This window comes from Gadus chalcogrammus, chromosome 6 (genome assembly GCF_026213295.1).
Source record: "Gadus chalcogrammus isolate NIFS_2021 chromosome 6, NIFS_Gcha_1.0, whole genome shotgun sequence".
NCBI lineage: Eukaryota > Metazoa > Chordata > Actinopteri > Gadiformes > Gadidae > Gadus > Gadus chalcogrammus.
Genome location: NC_079417.1, coordinates 9088324 through 9113666, shown reverse-complemented (window position 1 = coordinate 9113666; position 25343 = coordinate 9088324). Strand labels below are relative to the sequence as shown.

The 25343-nt window shown below is 47.7% G+C and overlaps 2 protein-coding genes across 2 annotated transcripts in view; one reads left to right on the top strand and one right to left on the bottom strand.

Annotated features, from left to right (window-relative positions):
- Positions 1-5275, top strand: part of thbs4a (thrombospondin 4a) — an 11824-nt gene extending 6549 nt beyond the window's left edge. The window contains exons 14-23 of the mRNA XM_056592002.1: positions 733-851; positions 1162-1214; positions 1310-1394; positions 1650-1743; positions 2005-2183; positions 2496-2544; positions 2645-2841; positions 3290-3462; positions 3783-3922; positions 4190-5275. Coding sequence (XP_056447977.1) covers positions 733-851; positions 1162-1214; positions 1310-1394; positions 1650-1743; positions 2005-2183; positions 2496-2544; positions 2645-2841; positions 3290-3462; positions 3783-3922; positions 4190-4239 — 1139 coding nt within the window. The 3' untranslated portion in view covers positions 4240-5275. The remainder of the gene's footprint in view (positions 1-732; positions 852-1161; positions 1215-1309; positions 1395-1649; positions 1744-2004; positions 2184-2495; positions 2545-2644; positions 2842-3289; positions 3463-3782; positions 3923-4189) is intronic.
- serinc5 (serine incorporator 5) lies at positions 4710-25343 on the bottom strand. Its single transcript, XM_056592003.1, has 12 exons — positions 24944-25343; positions 16919-17086; positions 13345-13523; positions 11918-12012; positions 11730-11823; positions 10492-10703; positions 9658-9750; positions 9079-9205; positions 8422-8491; positions 8167-8203; positions 7321-7465; positions 4710-6784 (listed from the first exon to the last, which is right to left on the bottom strand). The coding sequence occupies exons 1-12, from the start codon at positions 24968-24970 to the stop codon at positions 6640-6642; spliced, it is 1392 nt and encodes a 463-aa protein (XP_056447978.1). The 5' UTR covers positions 24971-25343; the 3' UTR covers positions 4710-6639.

The window sequence follows — 25343 nt, the reverse complement described above, 5'->3', positions numbered from 1 at the left end:
GTTGTATTTTTAAACTGAAGCTCCACTAAACTCCCACTGCCCTAATAACAAACCATTACCGCCCAAGTAAAAGACAAGTGTTAAAAGTGAAAGTGTTCCAGGCAGACTCAAACGATTTTGTTGGACTGCTCATTGCTATGCCACATATTTACTCATTCTCATTCTGGAACACTGTAATTAGTTCCATTGGAAAAACAGTTTGTGTGTGCGGCATGCACGTGTGTGTGTGTGTGTGTGTGTGTGTGTGTGTGTGTGTGTGTGTGTGTGTGTGTGTGTGTGTGTGTGTGTGTGTGTGTGTGTGTGTGTGTGTGTGTGTGTGTGTGTGTGTGTGCGCGCATGTGTGTGTGCTTGCCCCCATGTATGCCCATGGGCTTATAGTAATCCACATTTATTCAGTTAAATCATTTCAGATCCCCATATTTTCTTCTGGCCAAAAGCTCCACCTCAACCAATTGTTTGGGAATGTCTTTAACTTGTATTCTGGATAGCTTAGCGCTTGGTCATGTCTGTGTCTGCTCTAAGAGCAGCGTTTTTTCCGTGGCGTTCCTGTGCCAGACGTTGATGTCCGCTGGAAACTATTTCACTGAGTTAATCGAGCCCTGTTCAGGCGATTCCCGGAATAAAACGTGCCTGGGATTTTTTTTTTTCACTTCTTCAGACTCACTTCCATTGTGCTCCTTTGGTCAGCAGCAGCAGCAGGCTCTGCAATAAAACCCCGTTTACCCTCCTCAGGCCTGAACAACGTTCTGGATAACTGCCAGCTGGTCCCCAACGTCGACCAGGTGGACCGGGACAGGGACGGGGTTGGAGATGTCTGTGACACCTGCCCCGACATGGTCAACCCCAACCAGGTAACCACGACAACCATCACTAAGACATGCCCCGTTCCACACAGTCACAACCCACTCTCCCACTCAATGCAGGTTGATGCTGTTGTTGTTGTTGTATTTCCAGTCATATCAAGTATGTATATAAAAGTTATTAATCAGACGCAACTTACATATTAGCATGAGAACAAGTAAAGCATACAATTGAAATTGGCGTAACAAAAACTACCACCAGAGCATAGCCATCGGAATCCCAATAAGATGCTTAGTATTTATATATTCATGATCCCTTTAATACAACTCAACAAAGTCCTCCGCTTCCCTCTGGCTCCAGGTGGACTCTGACCACGACCTGGTGGGGGACACGTGTGACGACAACATAGACAGGTGGGGGCTGCTCTTCCTCTGGGGCCAGGGACGGGGGGGTCATTGAGGGGAACCAGTGGCGTTGATGTGTTCTCCCTGTTCCTCCCCTTGCTCAGTGACGGGGACGGCCACCAGAACAACATGGACAACTGCCCCACGGTCATCAACTCGGCCCAGCTGGACACTGACAAGGACGGGAAGGTCTTCCATGCCTTTGTGTTTTTGTGGTGCACTGCGTCCTGTCCACTATAATGGGTGCTTTTTTTGTACTGGGAAGCCTTAACAAAATGTAGAGAAATGGAAATGAAAGATCTTCTGATCGGATAATGTGATCTAATCTCAATTTAGCTTTCCCTGTTTTACCAACTATTATTTGAATAAACAGAATGATGGTCTTCCGATGGCGCCTCTGTGAAAACGCCCCGTTGACATCATGTCTCTTTGTGTATTCGGCAGGGGGATGAATGCGACGACGATGATGACGACGATGGTGTACTGGATGATCAAGACAACTGTCGGCTGGTCTTCAACCCAGACCAGAAGGAATACAGTTAGTTTATCATCACTATCTATTGCATGTGTGTGTGTGTGTGTGTGTGTGTGTGTTCCTGCGTCTGTGCGTGTGTGTTTGTGTGAGTGTGTGTGTGTCTGTGCGCATATATGTGTGTGTGTCTGCATCTGTGTGTGTGTGTGTGTGTGTGTGTGTGTGTGTTTGACGTGTGTGTGTGTGTGTGTGTGTGCATGTCTGCATGTTTGCATGTGCGTTTGCGTGAGTGTTCGCGCAGCGGCAGTAACGGCGACGGTGTTCCAGGTTTTAAGGTGGGGCTGGCCTGCGCCGGAGACTTCGACAACGACACCATCATCGATATCATAGACACGTGTCCGGAGAACGCCGAGGTCACCCTGACGGACTTCAGGGCCTACCAGACGGTGGTGCTGGACCCCGAGGGCGACGCCCAGATAGACCCCAACTGGGTGGTGCTCAACAGCGTAAGCCACAAAGTCTACAGCCCCTGAAGCTGCCTTGAATGTCATTCAGACATCAGACGGTAACACTCTCTCTACGGGCGAGCTTCGACGACCATACGTCAATCACATTACTAATCGACTTGACCTGGAGTCATTTAAACGGTAACTGTCATTTCAAGTATGTCCCACCATACCTGTGCATGCATGACATGTCAGTGAATTCTCTGTAAGTGGTTATGGTGAAGGCCTTATGGATGAAGGCCTCCAGCAAATTACAAACAGTTCCTGTTGTGGTGCTCTCGCTCAGGTTGGATTATCTCTCTCTCCCCTCAGGGCATGGAGATCGTTCAGACCATGAACTCTGACCCAGGCCTCGCTGTTGGTAAGAAAGGCATCGATGCTTATACAGCTAACAGTAGACTCCTCTCAGCGGAGCTCTAGGCTCACCGAGGCCCGTTCCTCCCCCGGTGTCCTCTCTGCAGGCTACACGGCGTTCAGTGGCGTGGACTTTGACGGCACGTTCCACGTGAACACGGTGACCGACGATGACTACGCCGGCTTCATCTTTGGCTACCAGGACTCCTCCTCCTTCTACGTGGTGATGTGGAAACAGACGGAGCAGACCTACTGGCAGGCTGTTCCCTTCAGAGCGGTGGCAGAGCCAGGGATTCAGCTTAAGGTCTGTCTGTGTGTCTGGGTGTGTGTGTGTGTGTGTGTGTGTGTGTGTGTGTGTGTGTGTGTGTGTGTGTGTGTGTGTGTGTGTGTGTGTGTGTGTGTGTGTGTGTGTGTGTGTGTGTGTGTGTGTGTGTGTGTGTTTCTGTGAGAATGCAGTTATAGAGGTGTGTGTTTGTGTGAGCATTTGACTCTGTTTGTGTGTGTGTGTGTGTGTGTGTGTGTGTGTGTGTGTGTGTGTGTGTGTGTGTGTGTGTGTGTGTGTGTGTGTGTGTGTGTGTGTGTGTGTGTGTATACTTGCATGGGTGTGCGCCTATGCATACATGCATGTGTGCGTGCATGTCTGACTGTCCATCCATCTGTGCTTTTAAACAATTCCACTGCAATTCCCCCCCCCCCCTCTTACACACTGAGCCGCGGCCACACCATGTTCCCTCTCTCCTCCCACGGCCCAGGCGGTCAAGTCCAAGACGGGTCCCGGGGAGTACCTGAGGAACTCCCTCTGGCACACGGGAGACACGGACGACCAGGTGCGGCTGCTGTGGAAGGACCCCAGGAACTCTGGCTGGAAGGACAAGGTGTCCTACCGCTGGTACCTCCAGCACCGGCCCCAGGTCGGCTACATCAGGTATGGGCCGCCGGGCACACGCCTCCACCTTTGGGCCATCGACCCCTACATCGGACAGGGGCTGGGGCAACTATTCAGACCTATCCTTTTGGTAACTGCCATGTAGCAGTTCACCCTTAACTTAACTTAACACCGAACAACCCTGACCTTGACTTCAACCATCTCCAACATACCTCAATCCTTTACCAATGGGGGCACACAGGCACGCACGCACACACACACACACACACACACACACACACACACACACACACACACATTGAGTATACATTATCTTCCGACCTAACATTCGATGCCTTGTGTGGGGGTGGGGGGGGTAGGGTCCGTTTCTATGAGGGCTCGACCCTGGTGGCGGACTCGGGCGTCACCATCGACACCAGCATGAGGGGCGGGAGACTGGGTGTGTTCTGCTTCTCCCAGGAGAACATCATCTGGTCCAACCTGAAGTACCGCTGTAACGGTGAGACCCCCCCCCCCCCCCCCTCCGTTCTACAGCAGAGGGAGCCCCGAGCCAGGCTGCACTACGTCATTGATTGATTGATTTTATTTGACCATTTCGATGTATGAACAGCACTCTGTCATACATCGAAATACATAGTCAGGGATGACACTGAAGTCTGAAGGCTTGTTTCCATTGGTGTCTCCCTCACACTGTCCTGGAGAGTGATACTACAGAGCTATGAACGTGGTTAATAACTATTTGTCATTCCTTCTCTTGCTCCGTTAGACACTATCCCTGCGGACTACCAGGAAATCAACAGCCAGAGTGCGGATTAAATCCTGAGACATTGACATGCAGATGGAAGACCATTCATTGCCTTATTTAAACACATGGCATTCATGTGTTTTGTGTTTGCTTCTAGTTATTCTAATACGTCTCAATGCAGGTGGATGTTGTATGGGCTGAAGATGCACCTCCTTGCAAGTGGGTTGAAGCACAGTAAAGGGAGTAAACGTGAATTGACGTACAAGTGATTCACAGTGACTACATACTAGAAAAGTAGCTTTTGGTAGTTTTTTACTCAACTACAGTGTTTGTAGAATACATATATATGCTATGTATACTAAATATATATAACTAAAGTAATAAAGCATATTTTAAGCAGGAATGTAGAACTTTGGTAATGTTGTACTTTTCCTAACTATTCTAAGGTTGTATCTTTTTATATTTTTCACAATAAATATGACTTTGAATATGACTTAATAAAGTACGAGCATTTGTTAATTTTTGTTGTTTGTAAAAGTACTCAATGAAATGCTGGCAACACTCGGCTGAATGGCTGTAAGCAGTGCCATGTAGGACTGGGTGGATGGCTTTAGGATGAGGATTCCCTCATGCAAGAACGACGCAGAGGTAATAAATCAGACAGACGCTGTGCCAAATCAGTGACTCCATAGACCACACTCTTTAAATGGTTTAATTTGAACACTTGACGTTTATTTGAAATAGTTAGTTTGTGTTATGAACAAATGTGGGAAAATAAAACCAGAGCAGTGTACAGCCGTTTCTTTTTGATTCCTTCTGTACGATTTTATTCAAGTTTGATATGAGAACAATAAGCACCGTTTGATTTTGTACATTTGTATAAAGATTTAAAACGAAACACATGAAAAACAGCCCAATAGTGGTTTTGACTCTAGTATTAGGAACACCAAGCATCATTCTTACTCCAATTATTTTACTGGAAAGGACACAAATACAGCCAGAGTTCATATAAATTAGTATAAAACAGGTTTATACAGTAGAAAAACAACACAACAGAACATTTACTGTATTTATTGAATGGAAAGCCTTTGCACTCGAAGTGTACAATCAACTGTAACTCTGTACAACGAAACAAATGAAAAACTTGATTTTAATCAGTTATTTTTGGTCAGCAAACTCAACATCCAGTGTTGAATAAATCTGTGCACACTTGCTTACAAGTCCTCCCTACTACTGAATTGGCCAATAACTAAGAGCCGGCACAGAAAACAGAAATGTAAGCTTATATGTAGGTCGAAGATGTATGTTATTACCCTATATTGTATATGTGACTATGTATTTAACAGAATATAATATTGTATTCTGAGCTCTAGCTTTGGCAAATATTTCTCAACCCTGACTGCGGCTTTTACAGACGGTCAAACCAACTGCTTCCTGTATGGGGGGGGGGGTAGGAAAGAAACAGTGTGGACAAAAGTGGAAGTTTAACCGAATAGCCGATAATTGAATTAGTAATTTAGTCTTGAAGAAAGAGCCATAATCGCAACGTGCTCATACATGAAATGCAATATATGTTGGTGATTCATTGGGACATTTATGTTTTAAATAAAAACGAACTTGTTCAGTTGCATAGAAAACGACTACAAAAAGGATTATGGATAAAGCGAGCACAGACAAAGTCCAGTGGATGTGAGCCTGAGAGATGAGTTTTCAAACCAGTTTAAGGGACAAAAATAAAAGATTAAAGTGTCTCTACACCGACTTAAAATCGATAATCAATCTGAGCCCAACCATAAAAGTGTATTCCGACTTTGTCAGAGTGATCAACTAAAAGGACTTGGGCTCTTCTAGACCAACTTTGCGGCCCAGAGAACTATCCACAGGTAAGACTCACAGGATATGACGTTTCCGTGAAGCGTGGACAGGAGACAAAGTTGGAAATATCAAGAACTGTACAGCGCACACTGTCCCCCAATTCTGTTCAACTCCAACCCTGCATGTAACAAAACTCCAGAAGTCATTGATATTCAAAAACACAATCTGCCATCAAGGCATCAATAACAAGTCAACATAGCTTAAAAAACAACAAAAAAGTGTCAAAACAACGACGTCTACTAAAAAGGCAACAGAGACTTCCATACGGGAGGGGGGGGGGGGGCTGGGGGGAGTGTAGGTGTGTCGGTCAGGGCGGTAGAAGATCGTGGTGGTCCCCTTGGCTACGCTGGAAAAAACCCTACCTAGACACGTGGCTACAATCACATTACCCCGACACAAGTCTAGAGGTGTGTGTGTGTCTGTGTGGTTGGGTGTGTGTCTGTGTGTGTGTGTGTGTGTGTGTGTGTGTGTGTGTGTGTGTGTGTGTGTGTGTGTGTGTGTGTGTGTGTGTGTGTGTGTGTGTGTGTGTGTGTGTGTGTGTGTGTGTGTGTGTGTGTGTGTGTGTGTGTGTATGTGTGTGTGTGTGTGTGTGTGTTCTAAGCCTCAAAGCGCTTGGGGCAGACCATGGGCGCCACGAGCGTGCCGAGGTACAGGATCAGGCAGACCCAGCAGGACGCCATCTTGATCCAGAACACCGACCAGCTGCCTTCCAGCAGCTTCTCGATCTCATGGTTGTCGTAGCTACGGTGAGACAACAAACAAACAAAACAAACACTGAGAAACAATGCAACTGTGCAACGAGGCATTCCTCACAAGAGTTTGAGGTTAGTAAAAAAAAAATCGAAATAAATCAATTTTACTACAACTCCTAAAAGTATTAGTAAATCAATTTTCTTTGTATAGCCCTTCATCACAGTAGGTCTCAAACGACTCTCAGGCCATATTTTATGACTCCCCTAACCGTAGCCTCCAAAAGTGTCAGGGAAAACTCATAATTATCAAGTAAGAAACCTTGAGAGGAACACAACTTCTAGAGATGGTTTGGTTGGCAATGGGACTACATGACGGTCTTGGGGCATTCAAACACTAGAGGGAGCAATCGTCATTTCAGTGGACGCAGAAAAGCAATCGCTTTCATCAATACATTTCTCCAGATTCGATTTTGCTATTCACAATATGCAAAATAGAAATAAACGCACACATTGACCTCTCACTGAATGGCGGTATGTTTGCGGGCATCAAGACCATGACGCCCTACAGCGTGTGGCAGTACTCACTGGAACCAGTTTGTGACGGTCATCATGACATAGAGTGACCCCAGGAAGAAGACAAAGTGGAAGTAGGAGTAGCTGTAGATGGTTCCCTCGTGCTCGTCGTACACCACGTTCTGACCACCGCCGCTCTTCTCCTCGTCGTTGTCATCTGAAAACGCACACGCACATTATTAAACAAATGCACATTCACAATGATGAGTGTAGCTAAATAATATAATTTGCTTGCTTTTACATCTTTTTGTACTAACCTAATGTTTTGCAAATTGTGTCATTGCATGTTATTAAACTGCATCATCCAACATTGTAATGTTCAATGGTTGGATAAAGTCATGATGTGAATTAATCATATAAAATGTTATTTTGTTAATTAATTTAATAATTTTATTTTTACACATTCATTTTTATTTGTCACACGACCCGAAAATGTCCCCTCATTAAGCATCACAGTCTTAGTTTTTGTGTCCTCCAGCAGGGGTCAGTGTGAGTCTATTCTAGACACACGTCCAACCAGAGAGCTGGCTACGGCATAGTAACCTCCTAGTAACAGTGACATCATTTCTGTTTGCTGACCAATGCTTTCTCACCATCTGCGCTCTGGCACAGGAATAACAATAAGCAGAGTGAAAACCACTCTGGCAGAGAAATGAGAATATGGCATATTAATGGGCAAAAAAAAAAAAGATATGTGAGCGGGAAAGATAAAGGGCTAGGGCTAGGGTTAGGGAGAAGATATACAGACGGGGGACATTTTTTATGTAGCCATTAATGAGAGGAGGTGGAGAAGAGAGAAGCAGGCGCTAGACTGGAAAACCATGAAATATGAATGAGGGGAAGATATGAAGTACCCACCCGTGTCATCTCCAAAGCAGAAACAGCAGCGCGCTCTCTGCAGGACAGAGAAGAAGGACTCAATGAACGCTGGGTTTCTCATGATGACACAATGGTGTGCACACAGATGACTTGTTCATCCATTAAAAAGATGTGTGCCATTACAACTCCTTTACTCATTTCACCCCTTTAACACAAATTAACAGTACACCAATCAAAGGAATGTAAGAACATATGCGTGCGCACGTGTGAGTGTGTGTGTGTGCGTGCGTGCACCTCAGTCTCGGGCTCACTGTTTCTGCACACACGGAGCGCTGCAGAGCTCCGTCTGGTGGTGGAGGTCAAGCTTTAGGGAGAGAAAGAGAGAGGGAGAGAGGGAGAGAGAGAGAAGAAGGTGGGCGATAAGAGGCTTTGACGCGTGAAAGGGAATGCACAATGGAAGGAGAGTCATTCAGACTGTATTTTTCCAGTCATTTAGTCCTTTAGAAAGTTGAGATGGCATGGGGGTCCTCCCACTCCTCCCACAGTCTCAGGTCAGGGGAGGGGGAGACCACAGGAGACACGAGGCCTCCACGTGATTGGAAACACATGTGGCTCCGCACTAGAGCCACATGTGCTTCACACAGCCCCAGCACTCAGCCAGCAGCCAACCAGCAGCTCCCTCTTTAAAGTGACGGCCAATCAGAGGCGGTCTTTCGCCGCAGATGCAGTGTTGTCATTTGTTACCATCCTTTCTTGCTCTACCGGGCATGTCGTTGCAGTCTGGGGTTTACTGGGTTAGTGCTGACCGAGGCAAGTGTGTGTGTGTGTGTGTGTGTGTGTGTGTGTGTGTGTGTGTGTGTGTGTGTGTGTGTGTGTGTGTGTGTGTGTGTGTGTGTGTGTGTGTGTGTGTGTGTGTGTGTGTGTGTGTGTGTGTGTGTGTGTGTGTCTCACCATGAGTAGAGGACGCAGCAGAAGAGGATGACGGCCCCCACGACAGTGACGATCTTCTTGTCGCTCTCGTTCCCAGAGTTGAAGGGAAACACACACACTGTGGTGTTCAACCCGGCAACCTCATACGCTAGGGGGGGGGGCAGAGGTAAAAAAAAAGACATGGGAACAATCAACAAAAAGCAAAGAGGAACGTTAGCAAGAGGCCTAGCGTTTAGAGAGGAGGTGGAATAAAAATCAAGGAGGTTTCCATTAACACAAACAGAACGATAAGATAAGATAAAACTTTATTAATCCCACCGAGGGGAAGCGTTGAAGCTATTCATCAACGAGGAGGGCAAGAGAGACGATCCTCACAGCGGATGTCTCCCTAGAACATTGTGTACACTAGAGAAGGCGGTAGCGCATACATCGTAGCAAAGCAGTTAAATTATAAATATGATATTGAATTATGAATTCACTCAGGAGCGAGTCAGGTCCTGACTCATTATATCCAATCACAGCCCTAATCCCATTCTCCTGGGTCGTAATGGATGCGTGTTCGTTGGTTTGTTGTTTGTTCGACGGCATGGTCGTACTCACTCTCTTTAGGTTTGCTGGAGAAGGCGGAGAAGGTCAGGTACATAACGTACACGCTGATCACACCGGGCTGCAGCAGGCCGGAGGTGGGCTGCACTGCAGGGGGACACACACACACACACACACACACACACACACACACACACACACACACACACACACACACACACACACACACACACACACACACACACACACACACACACACACACACACACACACACACACACACACACACACACAATGGTACTGTATGGGATAATTAAGGGATTGTGTCCAGTGGACAAAGGGCATTTGTCTGCCTGAATACCTAGTGGAGTTTCAAACTGATGAGAAAAAAAACATGAAGGATTCAGAACTGGTTTTTCTACTCCAACTGTAGTATCGGCTGAAGTCTGAGCCAGTTCCAGTCACTGAAACGATAGGTGGCGGAGAGACAGTTCAGGGACGCGATCCCCAAACGGCAGCAAAGTTAAAGTTGACATCTACCATCATAAACACAAAACCATTTTAGTTGATTCAATTTGTTTTGTCACTGCCAATCGCCGACCTCATGGGGCGATAGTAGCAGAGAAAGCATTGCTGCTGTGGCTCTCGTATTCCCCATTGTGGATTCTGTGATCGATACTCTGTCTAACCAAGACCTTTCCGTTTGTATAAGTAGGTATGCGCGTGTGCCTGGGCATGTCGGGGCGCGCACACGCACACACACACACACACACACACACACACACACACACACACACACACACACACACACACACACACACACACACACACACACACACACACACACACACACACACACACACACACACGGCGGGGGGCTGCTCTCACGTTTCTGGATGCAGGGGGAGATGGCGAGCAGGGAGACGATGAAGCACAGGCTGCCGTTGATGCCCAGCAGCACCTTGTTGAGCAGGCAGGCCTCCGGGTGCGTGTAGAAGAGGCCCATGAAGGCAACGGCGCCCACTGCCACGCTGAACAGGAGCAGGGTCACCAGGGCCAGGGCGGCGTACCACAGCCGGTTGTACTTCACCCCGGAACTCCTGCAGGACAGGGCGTGGAGTGGGGGGGGGGGGATATGTGTTAAAGAGTGGGAGCGAGATCCACAATGCAACATGACAGCCTAAAAAGGGGAGGGAGTCGAGAACAATGCATCACAGGAAGTGATTGACAGACAGCGAGAGAAAGGAAAGCCACTGAGAATGTGCCATGTAAACAGTAAACTGAAAGGGTTGAGTCAAGGAAGAGCTAAGGTTGTTGATTTTATCCCACGCTCGAAATAAAAGAGATTTACAGCCCGTTAAAGAAGTTTGTTGGTGTTTGGTGTGAAACCCAGCTGTTATCTTCCAACTCTGGTGAAGTATTTTACACATGTCTACGGACACATGGCTTTGGTAACAAAAAAGCTGAACGGGCCTTCAAAGCCAAGCGTGCTGTGAGGCACATGCTCTCCACGCACAGGAAATGGACTGTGTGCAAACACACCACGCACTCCATGAGCATCCTGGACGTTTGGGGAAGGCTTGGCAGCCGGCTAGGTTCTGATTTCGGCCCTCGGAAAAGAAAACAAGACCATACTCTCCAACGGTGGACCAGATTTTACACGCACCCCCCTCTGAGAGAAGGTCTATTCTTAACCCATGGGCTCTTTGGCTGTTTTCTGTGCAGGTCTGTTCATTAAAAAAAATGAAAGGAACTGCAATAATATAGCGCTTCTTAACCAGCGGCCACTCAAAGCGCTTTACAGTAACCTTGCCTAACAATCATCCATTCATAAACACATTCACAAACCATGCAAGGCGACAGCCAGATGGTCAGGAGCAGTTAGGGTGAGATGTCTTGCTCAGTGACACCTCGACACTCGAACTAGCAACCTTCTGGTTACCAGCCAATCCGTTCTACCTCCTAAGCCACGTGCCGTCCCAGTGCTGTTCAAACTGTTTCAATGACGCCTTTGCAACAAGGCCAGACGTAGAGACAACAGGGAGACCGAGGATAAAAAATTAACTAAATTAAAGAGCGGGTGAGGGAGCAGTGAGAGAGAGAGAGAGAGAGAAAATTGCTCTCACCAGTTTGTGTTCCATCTGTGGGCAAACTCCACCAGCAGCATGAGCTGGATGAGGAGGAAGATGAACCCCCCCACCGCCCCTATGTACCGCCACACTGTAATCAGCCAATGGGAGGAGGGAGGACAGTTCAGACAGGGCAGGAAAACAGTCATATGAAATAGCAGCGTTGCATTAGCCGGGCTGGTTACCTTTCAGAAACATCATCTCGAAGCCTCCCTCTTCTGGGATGAAGAAGCCTCCAACGCAGCATGCTACCAGCAAAACAAACTTAGGTAACCAGAACCTGCAATTTATGAACATGGATATTATGGCAGGGCATGCGTGAGCAAGGCAAAACATTCAGATTAACCACCAAAACAAAAAGGAAGCTCTAGTGATGGAGCTCTTCTTTTATAGGCTTAGGATTGTTGTGTTGTACTGCGAGCCTCACTGGTCGGATGGAACAGCTACATTTGGATGGATTTAATGCAGTCTGGTCAGGTATGGACATGGTCAGTGTTTAGGGAAACCCTGTTTCTCTACGGCACTGTTGCCCTCCAATGCAAACACAGATTCTGCATCGTAAGCCATCAGAAAGCTTCACGTTTAGTCCAAGTATATAGCCTTTGTGGTAGAAATTAATGATTATATTCTATGGTAAACCATGATTATTATTAGGCCTGTATATCTAATGGTAGAAAACATTTAAGGTGTCTCTGGATTCTGATCAACAGCTTGGAGCCGGGGAGTCTGAGGTCAGAACAGATGGTGGAACCCCTCTTAGGAGCAGGAAGCTATGGGGTTAAGGCGTGCTGACCTCAGCCTAGTGTCTTGGGCTATCTTTGTTGACCATTTGTTGACCAATCAGGTTAAGACGGATTTATGACTGATTGTGGGCGGACACCTCAAGAAAAAAACTGCTCTGTGTGTGTGTATAAAAAGACGCTGGAATCTGATGAACAGCAGTGCTTTGCAAATCATTTGGCTGCTGTCGCTTTTTTAAACGATAAAGTCTTTTGTCAATACTTGCTCCGGACCCCTCGATTTCTTTTACTCTCTCTTAAATGAGTCGAAGTGTTTTATATCTCGGTAATCCACGACACCCTCAAGAAGGACTGGCCACCCTCCGTTTTTACTCTGGCACAGTGTCGAACAGCATCGTAGAATTATTGTTTCACATTCAAAACCGTGCACTTGTCTTTACTTTGGCCGTTTCCCCACTGTTTATATACACGGTCCACAGGGGCTAGCCCACAAAGACCACAGCCAGCGACTAGCTGGGGAGAAAGACCTAACAAACCTACCCAATACCACAGAAGTTTAAGACAAGGTGGGAGTAGGACCACACACACACACACACACACACACACACACACACACACACACACACACACACACACACACACACACACACACACACACACACACACACACACACACACACACACACACACACACACACACACCATGTTCTTTGACAAAAGCGTACAACTTGTAAAGAACTTTTATTTATTTATTGTCTATCGATCCCTCATCAAGCATTTTGTGCTGCAGTTTCACAGACAAACTCAATGAAAGATCCATCCCACTGGCTGTACAGCCTGACCACAGTGCTGGCTGTAGCGCGGGTACCTACCCGTTGTGGATGGTGGCCCTGCAGCTCTGGCTGTTGTTGAGCCGCAGCGTAAGCAGGAAGAAGAGGAAGAAGAAGCAGGCCATGCCGAAGCACACCTTGTACACGGCCGAGTAGCCCACCAGCATTTTGCAGGTCTCCCCGTCGCCCAGCTTCTTACACATGGCACTGTAGAAAGGGACCTGACACACACACACACACACACACACACACACACACACACGATAATGAGTTGACATGTTGAACAAGGCGGGGGATCGTCTGTTCCCGTCCTTGCTGAGGGGGGGGGGGGGGGGGTCAACGCGGAGCCTCACGCCCCCCCAAAGCAGCAGGAGAGGCAACCGCCAGCGACACGAAGACCCTCTTTCATCCCCCGTTCTCTGAGCTTGTATGTGTGCGTGTGTGTGCGCGTGCGTGCGTGCGTGTGTGTGTGTATACGGACATAAAGCGTGGGTAGAATAAATTAGCCGACTTCCTTTCACAGAGTCAGTAAGGGGAGAAGAAGAAGAGATGGGGGCGGGGGGGGACGGAATATACTAGAAAGGAACGAAAGGGAGCAGAATGGAGGTAAAGAGGGCCCATCGGGATCAGAGTCCGGGGCGTGAAGGCGAGGGGCTAGAGTCACGAGGGACAAGCCTTCTGGGGGAGAGGCGAAGAGGTGTGTCTCTGGGGGGAGGGGGGGGGGGGGGGGGGGCACACAGGTTCATGGAAGCCCGCTCAGGACAGCCGGATGGCCTGTGGTGCCTCTGCCTGGCGTCACTGGGAGAGCATAAAGGGCTTCTGTAAACAACGGGGACTCCGGGGACGTGGGAGTGCATCTGGGGCCGTTCGACCTCGCATGCGCACCTCTGCCTTTCCACCAGCAGGGGGCCTCGGCAGGGGGAAAAGCCGGTAGGAAAATGAGATGGAAAACAGAATGGGAGCGAAAGAGCACTTCGACAGACGCCAAGGACCCAAGTTCCATACTTGCACACGCCTTATAAATGGAAGTCTATTTTGCCCAACTGTTTTTCCTCTGTCAGACGGTGGGCCAACACAAGCCAGCCATGAAGACATCTTTGGATGTGTGTGTTTAGTGGAGACCATGGAACGGCTGGCTATGGCGGGGGGAGGGGGGGGCAGAACTTGAGCCAAGCCGGTGGGTAAGTTTTTGTCTCAGGGGACATTAACATGTCCATGGTGGTGGGCTGGTAGAGGGGGCACAGGGGTTACGGCCGTGTCAGGCTGCTGTAAATCTATGGAGGAGAGGGACGCTCCATAAACACAAAGGCCACTCTTTCAGACCCCGACTTCCCACTGTGCTCGCTCTGTGACCGATATTGTGAGTGTGAGTGTGAGTGTGAGTGTGAGTGTGTGTGTGTGTGTGTGTGTGCGTGTACACACTCAGCAGGACGTTTGCACGGGGCTATCAAAGGCCATTCTGTGCATTGCCGGGTCTTTTAACCCTGGTTCTCGCTCCCATACGGCGCTCCCTCCATGGAGCCCCCTCTCCCCACCACTGTAGACAGTACACTGGCAGAGCCGGAGCGATCGCGGGGGGGCTGAAAGGAGATTGATGAGGGGGGGGGGGGGGGGGGAAAGGAAATATCCCTGTTCTCAGGCCGAACAGGGGAGAGAGCTAGTGCCCCATCGCCGTGGTAACGCAGCCCGGCGGCATGCCTGTATGTGTTCTCCGCGGAGGTGAGAGGCTGGTGAATAGGCTAGCTTCTCGTGCTAGCTCCTACCGCGCTGAATCAAACCGGAGCGGATGGAGTACAGGGACGTTCTGGACGGACCTGAGCACGGTTGTTTGTGTCGAGAATAAAAAAGGCAAGACAACGATTGTGTCAAACACCATGACAACAGGGTGACCCAGGCGGAGCCGGGGGCCCAATGGGAAGACATCTCTGTTAGCACAGCCCCCCCCCCCCCCCGACACTAGAGCATTCCCTCTCCCGAGGAGAGGGGCTTCAAGTGGAATCCCCCTCAAAGCTCAGAAAACAAAGTGCTACAGGATAGCGCGCCTCACGTTACAGCCCAACAGCACAATGGGCTGGGAGGATGAAAGGGACCAGGGGTCAGAACCAACTGGGACCAACGCTGAAGAAAGCCAAACGTCCTCCCACAAATCACCCAGTCATTTCAAAAGCCTGTTAACAAGTCAGGCTGTGTCAGCCCAGGCTACTGCCTCCTCCAACACGGCTTCAAGAATACTTTATTATTCATTCCTAACTAAAATATATACATACACGCTGTCGAAGAAATAATGACACAATGACCCAAAAGACACGTTTTAAAACAGACAACAGATGTTCCAGTTTAGATTCCTTAATCTAGAATCACAGAGTAGCCCCACCGCCCAGATTGGGTTCCGCCCCGTGGTGTGGTTTGATTGACATCAGTGTGCACATTAAGAGCGCTCAGCCCTCAGGACTTAAACCCAGGGTTTTAAACCGTCTGGCTGATGTGGTCACTAACATGACATGAGGCGGGCTGGGGTTATGTTAGGGGGCTGGTGTGTGGTCCCTAACATGACGTGAGGCAGGGTTAGGTTAGGGGGCCGGTGAATTGGAGAAACAGTGAGACACCAGGCAGGCTGTAGGGGCGTGGTATTGGGGGCTATTTGGGGGTGGGTTAGGTTACCTCCAGAGCTTCAGAGCCAATTCCCCTAACAAAGAACCATGGGTCTTTGCATAGTATTGTGTAAGACACACTACCCCACTATTATAAGCAGCACTTGTATACAAGTGCCTTTGCAGTGTGTGATAACCCACTATAGCTAATGCAGGAATATGCAACGCCACCGGGAATACTACATCCAATTACACTTGATGGCTGGTAACCTTGACTACTAGATCTTCTAGTAACCACATAATTACAGCAGAGGCCCTTTTTTTTATTGGGCCCTCACCCAGTTTACCAGGAAGGTTTACTTCACAGTACTCAGGGCTTGTCTTCTTTAGAAATGATGGTTGAGGTTGGTTGTAATTAAGTCTCGAGTCGGCTAAGGCAGGAAACCAAAAGATTATTTATTTTCCTCTAACGACATTTATTGCTGCTAATTAACCGCCATTTTGTGTGTGTGTTTCTCCGTTTGTCTATTTGTGTGTTTAATCGTCTCCTTCTTTCCCCTCCACATTTCCCATGGGGTGGAACATGACCCATTGTAAACTGAGAACTCTTTCCCTACCTTACCCCCTTTTCCCCCCAGTTGGGGGTCACGAGCCTGCTGGAGCATTGTCTCCATGCCAACGCTCTGACCTTAAATTCCACTCCGCCCTATCGACAGATTGTTATTTTGGTTCATGGCGAAAACGTAGCTTGTGACAAGTCCGAACAAGTCGTTGTGGAACCTGTAGAAGATCTTCTGTGGCCTCGGGAGACGGGAGTCGGGAGTTGTGTGTGTGTGTGTGTGTGTGTGTGTGTGTGTGTGTGTGTGTGTGTGTGTGTGTGTGTGTGTGTGTGTGTGTGTGTGTGTGTGTGTGTGTGTGTGTGTGTGTGTGTGTGTGTTTTTTTATTTGCATACACATGCATGGTGTTGGTCACATTGATGCGTTCAGATCCTATGTTCCCATATACAGTGTGTGTCATCTCTCACCTTGTCGTGAAGCTCCTGCTCCACGGTGGGGGACATCATGATGGCACACACCATGGTGACCAACAGGAAGTACAAGGCGTACATGACTCGCGTGGACGTGGACTGCTTGATCTTGGGGCAGCAGTTGCAGCAGCAGGAGCAAGCCGCCGTACCACAGCAGCAGGCCAGCTGACGTGGACAAACAACAACACGTGGGGAAGGTTAGCTTTCACTTAATCCGGTCGGACGGCCATCTTTCAACAAACAACGTCTTCAAGTGTGCGCCATGATGACAGAAATGTGATCAGGGTTCAGATATTCATGGTTATTCGGGATTAGGGATCGACCGATATATTGGTCGGCCGATATTATCACCTGTTTTTAATATTTGTTAAATATTGTTCATCTACTTGTTCTTACTTGTTCTACCTCACCTGTTTTTACTATTTGTTAAATATTGTTTTTTATATTGAAGTTCAATAAATGTTCCTTTAAAAAAAAAAAAAAAAACGGCTCAAGAAAATCGGTATCGGCGTATCGCCGTATCGGCTAAGGCTGATGAAAAAACATCGGTATCGTATCGGCCCTAAAAAATCTGTATCGGTCGATCCCTATTCGGGATCAATTGTGTTTCACATTAAAGTGGTTCCTAGCACTCAGGCACTATACTTCGAGACACAGAATGAAATGAAAAGACACAACATTACATTACAGAGTGATTCTCAACGGGTGGGTCGCACCAAGCTCCCGTTGTTTACAGAAGCCCTTTATGCTCTCCCGGTGACGCCAGGCAGAGCCTATTGGCTCCCTGAATGTATTTATAAGCACATGAAAGCGTTGTGGGATAACTGCTATATTTGTTTAGGTGGTTACCTAATGAATCTTGACACATCCTGAAGCTAGAGCCGATGAGAACAATTGATATAGAGGACCACATGAAGGGGGAGAAGGATTAAAAAACTGAAAAGAAATAAGGTCTCATAGAAATACAGCAATTCTGAACCAAAGAGATGGCAACAGAAAGATCCAAAATGTCCGCCCGGAGCCTGCGTCTCTTCTGTCATTCAAAGAATATATCAAAAGGAACGGCTTCCCACTCCGCGAAGGGGAACAGTGGAGGCTCTCTGCTCACACACACACACACACACACACACACACACACACACACACACACACACACACACACACACACACACACACACACACACACACACACACACACACACACACACACACACACACACACACACACACACACACCTCGGTTATTCCCCCTCTGATGGGCCCTCATATAAAAAGACCAGGCCTCATAAAGACAGGGCTTGTGTTCTATTTCAGAAGGCGGAGGCTGGATAATTACACACAGCGTAGTGTCCTTCTGCACGGCCACCCCACCCTGCCTATCCAAAACAACTCCCAGCAAGGAGGGCAGCCTGCACAGCACACTGCTGCTGGGAGGAAGAGGTAGAGAGGTGACTCCCACTGTTGTTGGGAGGGAGGGGGAGAGGTAGAGAGGTGACTCCCAATGCTCTAGAGAGGGAGAGGAAGAGGGAGGACTCCCACTGGTCTAAGGAGGGAGAGGTACAGAAGTGACACCCACGGATGTAGGATGAAGTAGAGGGAGAGAGGTGACTCCCACTGCTCTAGAGAGGGAGAGGAAGGGAGGTGACTCCCACTGCTGTAGAGAGAGAGAGGGAGAGAGGAAGAGAGGTGACTCCCACTGCTGTAGCTAGAGGAGACCCCAAACACAAGGCGATTAGGGTTATGGTTTGAATTCGCAGAGTAGGACATTTTGTCCTCCGAAGGGAAAAGAAGTGCACTGCGGTCTGCGGGTAGCTTTTTCTGCCTATAAGTGATAGGGTCAGATTGTAGAAGTCTGCGTAGACCGATTAAATGGAGATCCACGTCGTCAACACATTTTATCATGGATCTTTCAAATGGATGACATCGGTTTCGTCCCATTTTGTCCACTGTTCCCTCCGTGTAGCTCTGGCTAGTGTGACCCGTGCTGGTCTATTTTTTGCACATAGAAACCCCAGGGACAAGAGCCCTAACACTAACCATAACCTTACATTTCAGTTCTTGCGTACGGCAGCAAAATAAAAACAAAGCATGGTGCCACATTCTGTGTAATGGCTGCACGGGTCATGAGCCAGGCCGTTTAATAGGGGCCTCGTGTGATGATTACAGTAAAGCCAGTGTGAGACATGCTCTGATGAATTCTGCTACGCTTCACATGCCAGTTATCTGCGGTATGTTGCAGACTCGTGGCGGGGGAGATATACACAGGCACATGGTGCACATGAGCTGGCTCTGGCTGAATCTCAAGCCCTTCCACACTCTCTCCCTTTCCCTCCATCTCCCTTATCTCTCAACCTTTCCCTCACACACCACAAGCGTCCAGGAAGATGCTGTTGTGGGCCGGTTCTCCATAGTTAAAAAAGATATGCTACATTGTGAATGTTCCAGTCATTGTCTTTGTAGGCCTACACTTTTATTGTTTTGATGATCTGGGGAAATAGAAATGTGAATGAATGAATTAATGCTTTACAGTGACGATTGGGCACCAGCCAACCGGCCACACTCGAAACAGCTGAGGAACAGCAAGGCTGTTGCCAAATCTAGCATGGAAGGGCATTCTTCACTTTTGAGTATGTGCTACTTCGTATAGCCTACGTGTTAAACAGCTTAGCCTTAGTTTCATATAACAGGCATCACATGTATAGTTGGCTATGTAGTTCATACGAGAACAGGTTGAACACAAGGCAATTCAAATGCCTGGGGTATTCAATTATCCAAGCTAAGATCGGCAAATTGGGTTCGTTTTAATTATGCATGCTGGCAGATGGGTGGAGGTGAAAATCGACATTAATTAGTCATTCACTTCTATTATAACCTCATTCCACTCTACTCCCATTATGAAGACTCAAGTCGCACAAATGTAGCTGAAAATGTTTGGAAGTGAAAAAAAAAAAAACCTCTCCCTCTCTCTCCCCAGCTGTATCCAACAGTGCTATGGAAATTGGGGAGCAGCAACCCAAGTGTGTAAAACAACAACTGATTTTAGCTAGTTTTCACGGCAAGCCTGGTGACTCAAAGACAAACACCACCTAATTTTAGTGCTGCAGATCCGCCATCTTGCCTTAGCGAGGATGTATTCACTCTGAAGCATATTGACGCAACTCCTTAATCCCCCCGTTGATGAGTTTTGTATTTCATGAGGCAAGGAGGTGTGTGTGGGGAGGGCTGTTCCGATCAGGTCTCCCTCCTCCCTGACTGCACACACTTTAACAGGATAAGCCTCTGCCTTTGTCTCTGCGCTTTGCCCACATCCCTCATTGAATGGACCATTAATTAGCCGAAACAGACGGAGAGTAAGCAGGGGGAGAAATGGTACGATTAGAGCTGTAAGGGTGTTTAGATTTCATTAGTGAAGGGGGCCGGTTCCCTTCGTGGGCTACACACAGCAAAGCGGAGGGGAATTGTCGAGTGAGGAATTCCACCGGGCGTGGAGACAAAAAGGGTATCCGTGGCAACCGGAGCGGACCTGACCCTGTGCTCGGCCCCCCATCCAGCATGTCGACAGGTGGTTGACCGAGCTGCATGTTTGGACATCGTCTTTTGATTATTATTTAAATATACATCACACAGAACCCCCCCTCCCCCCCCCACACCGACCAGCTTAGCGCCATTGAATCCTGAGCTTAAGCAGAGGGGTGTTGTTTGAGCTGTATACATGGAATCGGAGCACTTGCTGTATTTCCTAACATTTAGACCTAGAACTCACTCGCAACCCCCCCACCCCCAATCCACTCACTCCACTTTGGCCACCAATCTGCGTCACAGTCTCATGACCCCAACACCATGGGGGACAAAGAGATCCCTCTTCCTCTTCCCCTTCCCCACCCCTCTCTCTATCCCTCACTCTTAAGCACTGTTTCATGTTCTCTCATGGTCACCATAATCGCTCTGTTTCCTTCATTCTATTGTTCAGAACTTCTTCTACTGTTGATTTGCCTTCTCCTTTTCAACCCCCTGCTTTGGGTTGATTAACATTCATATGGGTGTCCTGATTCACTTACGTTTACCGAGACCTTTGAAAGTCCTTCAGCGTCTCATTTTGAATCTGCGTCTCGTCAATATAAAAGATTGAGCCAGTGCACACATCAATGAGGCCGAGGCCATCGAATCAAACAGCTGGTTTCATAACAGCTCGACACCCGTCGACGGAAAAGGGGATGTAACCACACGTGCGATTGAGTCTGAAAATGGGCCCTGATTTGAAAACCTCTAAATAAAATCACAATCATCCATCTCATCTGCCTCGTTCCCCACTCGTGCCCTGGAAGTCTTTCCCCAACGGTCGCATCGAGGAGGAGGCTGCGAGTGCGCTCCAGTAACACACAAACAAACAGGCTGGTGTTGGCATCAGCCTGGATCAACACAGCGAGGCACACATCGGAACGCAGAGACAAAGGCTGAGGGCCGCTTTCGGAATTAGGTCACCGGCCGCATCAAGGCCAACAGAGCACACGAGAATCAAGAAGCACTGCCCTGTGTGTGTTTAACCATTACGATCAACAACCCTTGAGACCCCAGAGCCTTGAAGGATTTCATATGGACTGACAAACACACTTGTGTTGTGAAGCGATGCGTTACGACAAGCTAGGTGCATGCCGATAATCGCGGTACTAGACTGTTTTGTTTTTTTTGGAAGAGTTCATAACAAGCAGGTTATTTTGTATGAACAGACCCGATTTATTTTCTCTGCATTTCTACAGCAAGACTTAGCCATTGTGATACTATTGCAAAATACATTGAGCGGTACTAAATTAGGATTCAAAACAAAAATGCCCCCGACTCTGATGTCTTCCACGGGCACAGAGTGTATTTGATCGCATTTAACAAAAGAGTGCGCGTCGTAAAGACGTTTAGTGCTGCCACAGGCTACGGCAGCGTAAACGAGGATTGAATGTGTTGGGGAGGCAATCCATGTTAAGCTAATGCAACAAAGCACCCAAACACACAGGCAACAGTAAACAGCCGTTCGTTTCCCCTGGTAACGCCTGGAAAAAAAAATGCATGTTTACTCTAACCGGTAGACTTGGGAGTGACTCAATCTTATCAGTTGGGGAAAAAGCAGAGGCACATAAACAAACACAAACTCACAGTTCATGCAATTGAGAAACTTTGAAGCGTTGACTCAGAAATTAGACAGACATCCCACTGACATGGTGAGAACAATTTCTTAAGAACGTGTTGCTGTTAAGTTCTTCTGACACGGTGACCACCAAATTGTTGCACTGAGAAAGAGCGGCTCTGCAATGACCTCATAAGAACGGAGCAGTGCTGACATTGAAGAATCAAACCTCAGATGCATCCTCTTTTAACAGATTACAAATATGCTTTGAGGTTGAGCGGAGAGGCAGAGGCAAGCAGAAGGAAAGAAAAGAGGACACTTATAGAAGGAAAGGAAGCACAAGGAAAGAATGCACTAGAAAAGCAACGAATACACAGGCAAATGCACACACACACAGACAAACATTTCTGTTTAGGAGGTGGATCCAAGTGTAGTTTGGCCTTTTAAGTTACACCTACTCCAATGCTCTTGCTCCTGTGATTGATACCGACAGCTCCTCTATTGTTCGCAAAGCTAGGCAGCTGTATACACACAGCAAAAATGTATCGGTCCTCTGTTTTCTATAGACACACACGGATCACTGGTCTCTCTGCTGGCAAATATATCTTTAAGGGGAAGCAGAGAGGAGCATTGTGTTTACTTCAGTGTCTGGCCAACTGCACAGGACCGGAAGCTAGCAAAAAGAACTAGGTGAGGGGCTGTTACCCTATTCTAAACGTGAGCAATGTAAGGCTTGAGTATACAAAAATAAAAAGATTTTCACATGCATTGAAGCAATACCGGCGCCGGCAAGTTGATTCGGAAGAAGACATTTCAGATTATTACATCAGCCCTCTGTATCTCTATACTATAGCATTGAGAAACCATGATTTGAGAGAATAAATCTTTGTTTTGACCAGAATAACAGTCTGAGAAATCTTCCAAGGTTGATTTTGGACGGCCCCTACTAGTCGTAAGTGCTCTACCGCTTATTAAATCAATCCAAAGCCCGGTGAGAAGATGCAGCACTGTGCACGATGAGGCAGGCCGGACATTTAGACAAAAGAGCGAAGAATTGTCTTTCACTACAACAGAACAGGGAAACAACAAATGTGTATTGAGGCCAGAGTAAGTAAGTAAGTAAGTAAATAAGTAGTATCAAGGAAAGCCTGAATACCAGGAGAGGAAGACTGTATGCCTTTGTCTCTGTTTTGCACGTCTGGCACAAAATGTATCACCTTCGACCACAAGATATCCATGTGCCGTCAGCTGGGATTTGCAAGGCCTGGCGTTATATATATATATATATATTCACTTAGGCTATCATTTTACAAGTCAGGGGTATTTAGCGGCTCTCGGACACCTGTTTCGGGGCTACTACATTGGCCCCCACACACACACACACACACACACACACACACACACACACACACACACACACACACACACACACACACACACACACACACACACACACACACACACACACACACACACACACACACACACACACACACACCATCTGGGAAAGACAGCTGTCTGGAATGTTGCTGTCTGCAGGTGACCACTGGGTCATACCACTTTGACACGGACCCAATAACTAATTTATTACATGTTAGGACATGTAATAAATCGCAGCACACCATTGTGGATGTTGACGGAAACTACCAAGTGGTACATGATTTGGTCAGGCCCTGGTCTGTTCTGTTGGCCAGTTGTGTATGTTAAATCAACAAGCAGAAGGGACATGAGGTTGTGACCGCAGAAGGTGTCACTTGAACCCAAAAGCTCATAACTCATCCGTACAGTTTAACTCCTCTGACCACTCAAAAGCTCCCCGGCTGCTTCTCAAATAGCCTCTGGAGAACAATCATTCACTCTTTCCATGCAGTGCCTGGACAGTCTGCTGTCATGGATGTGATCCAGGCATAAGAAGCCACTTCATCTCAACCCTTCACTCAATGCTGAAGTCAGCAGAGGGCCAAAGCCTGCTCCATGACTACACTCTGTCCCCAACAAGGTCTACAGCACCCCTGATCCAATTGAGTAATGAACAGTGAACTGCTCCCACGCTATGGCTGCCTCTTTCCGCAGACCCACTCCAAACAACACCCCCACCCTATAGCCACTTCCGAGTCAAATTGGACATGAGCAAACCACCCACCACATAGACAGAAATACTGAAGGATGTAGGAATATGGACGCCCTGCCTGGTAAAAAGGGGAACACGTGTATAAATGGGGATGTCCACTGTAAGGGTGGTCCTTTACTAATTCCTACTGGGATAAGGTCTTGACAAGTGGTCTCAAGAAATGGTAGGTGGAAAGAAAAAAAACACTAAACTTTTGAAAAGGAAGTCACCCCCCACCAATGACTCATAGGCCTACACAACGTTTACCGTGTGGGAGGACTCGTTTGTCACCATTTGTTTAATAAAAGCTGACATATGGATCATCTAGCGAGCAGAACAACAACACGTATAACGTTAGCATTTAAGGAACTGAACTGCAATCCCCCCTGTTCATCGGTTCGTTGTTTCTAATATGACCCGATTTAATAACATCAAACAATGTTGTCAACGATGGAGACCTCGACGCTGGCTCTGGCTGCAGTTACCGCGACATAATATCGCCTTATCGCGCATTTTAGTTAAATCAATGAATCTCGTCAGGTCTCGTCACTTTTCCATCACCTTCACCATCATGTATGATGTCATTTTTGAAAACCCACCAAATCAAATACAACTCAAACTAGCGTGACTTTAGGTCAGCGTACCTTCCCGTGCTGTGCTTGTCAAATACCTTCTGACCATTCATTTCTAGAGAGTTTAGAAAGGATAAAAAAAAAAAAGGCTGGCACACAAGTAGCCAAAGCTAGCCTCGAACAAAGGAATATTATCATCACAAACTGCACGAAGTCATCCTCACCTGCGAGACGCAACACGGGTCACACATTTCGCCGTGTGTGGGGGAGAGAGCGCCCCTTTTTCCTCAACGAAATAGAATTGTTACTTCTTTTTTTTTGTCCCTTCCGAAAGCGAGTTCTCGCGGTGTGCTCCCTCCTGAAACGTCCTCCAGACACGAAGCGCCTATCGGTCAACTGCTCGTCGGTCTTTCCTATCGAGTAGCGCTGCTGTCTGCCTCAGCCACTGGCTGTCTTCTCCTCCTACTGCTGCTGCTCCCATTCCCTCCACCCACTAGCCTACTTTCACACACGACGGTGACGGTGATGACGATGATGGCGATTTTTGCTTCAGACAGCTGTGTGTGGAGCCAAATCCAGCGGTTTGCGTTTCAAAAAAGTCGAATTGGATTTTTTTCGTGCTGA

Bases quoted from the DNA above. Each gene is read 5' to 3' on its own strand.
- serinc5 (XM_056592003.1), bottom strand. From the start codon at position 24,970: ATGTGTGACCCGTGTTGCGTCTCGCAG. The intron at 12,013-13,344 runs GTAGGTACCCGC...CATAAATTGCAG, and splicing joins AGGGCCACCATCCACAACGG to GTTCTGGTTACCTAAGTTTG. The intron at 11,824-11,917 runs GTAACCAGCCCG...GGCTGATTACAG, and splicing joins CGAGATGATGTTTCTGAAAG to TGTGGCGGTACATAGGGGCG.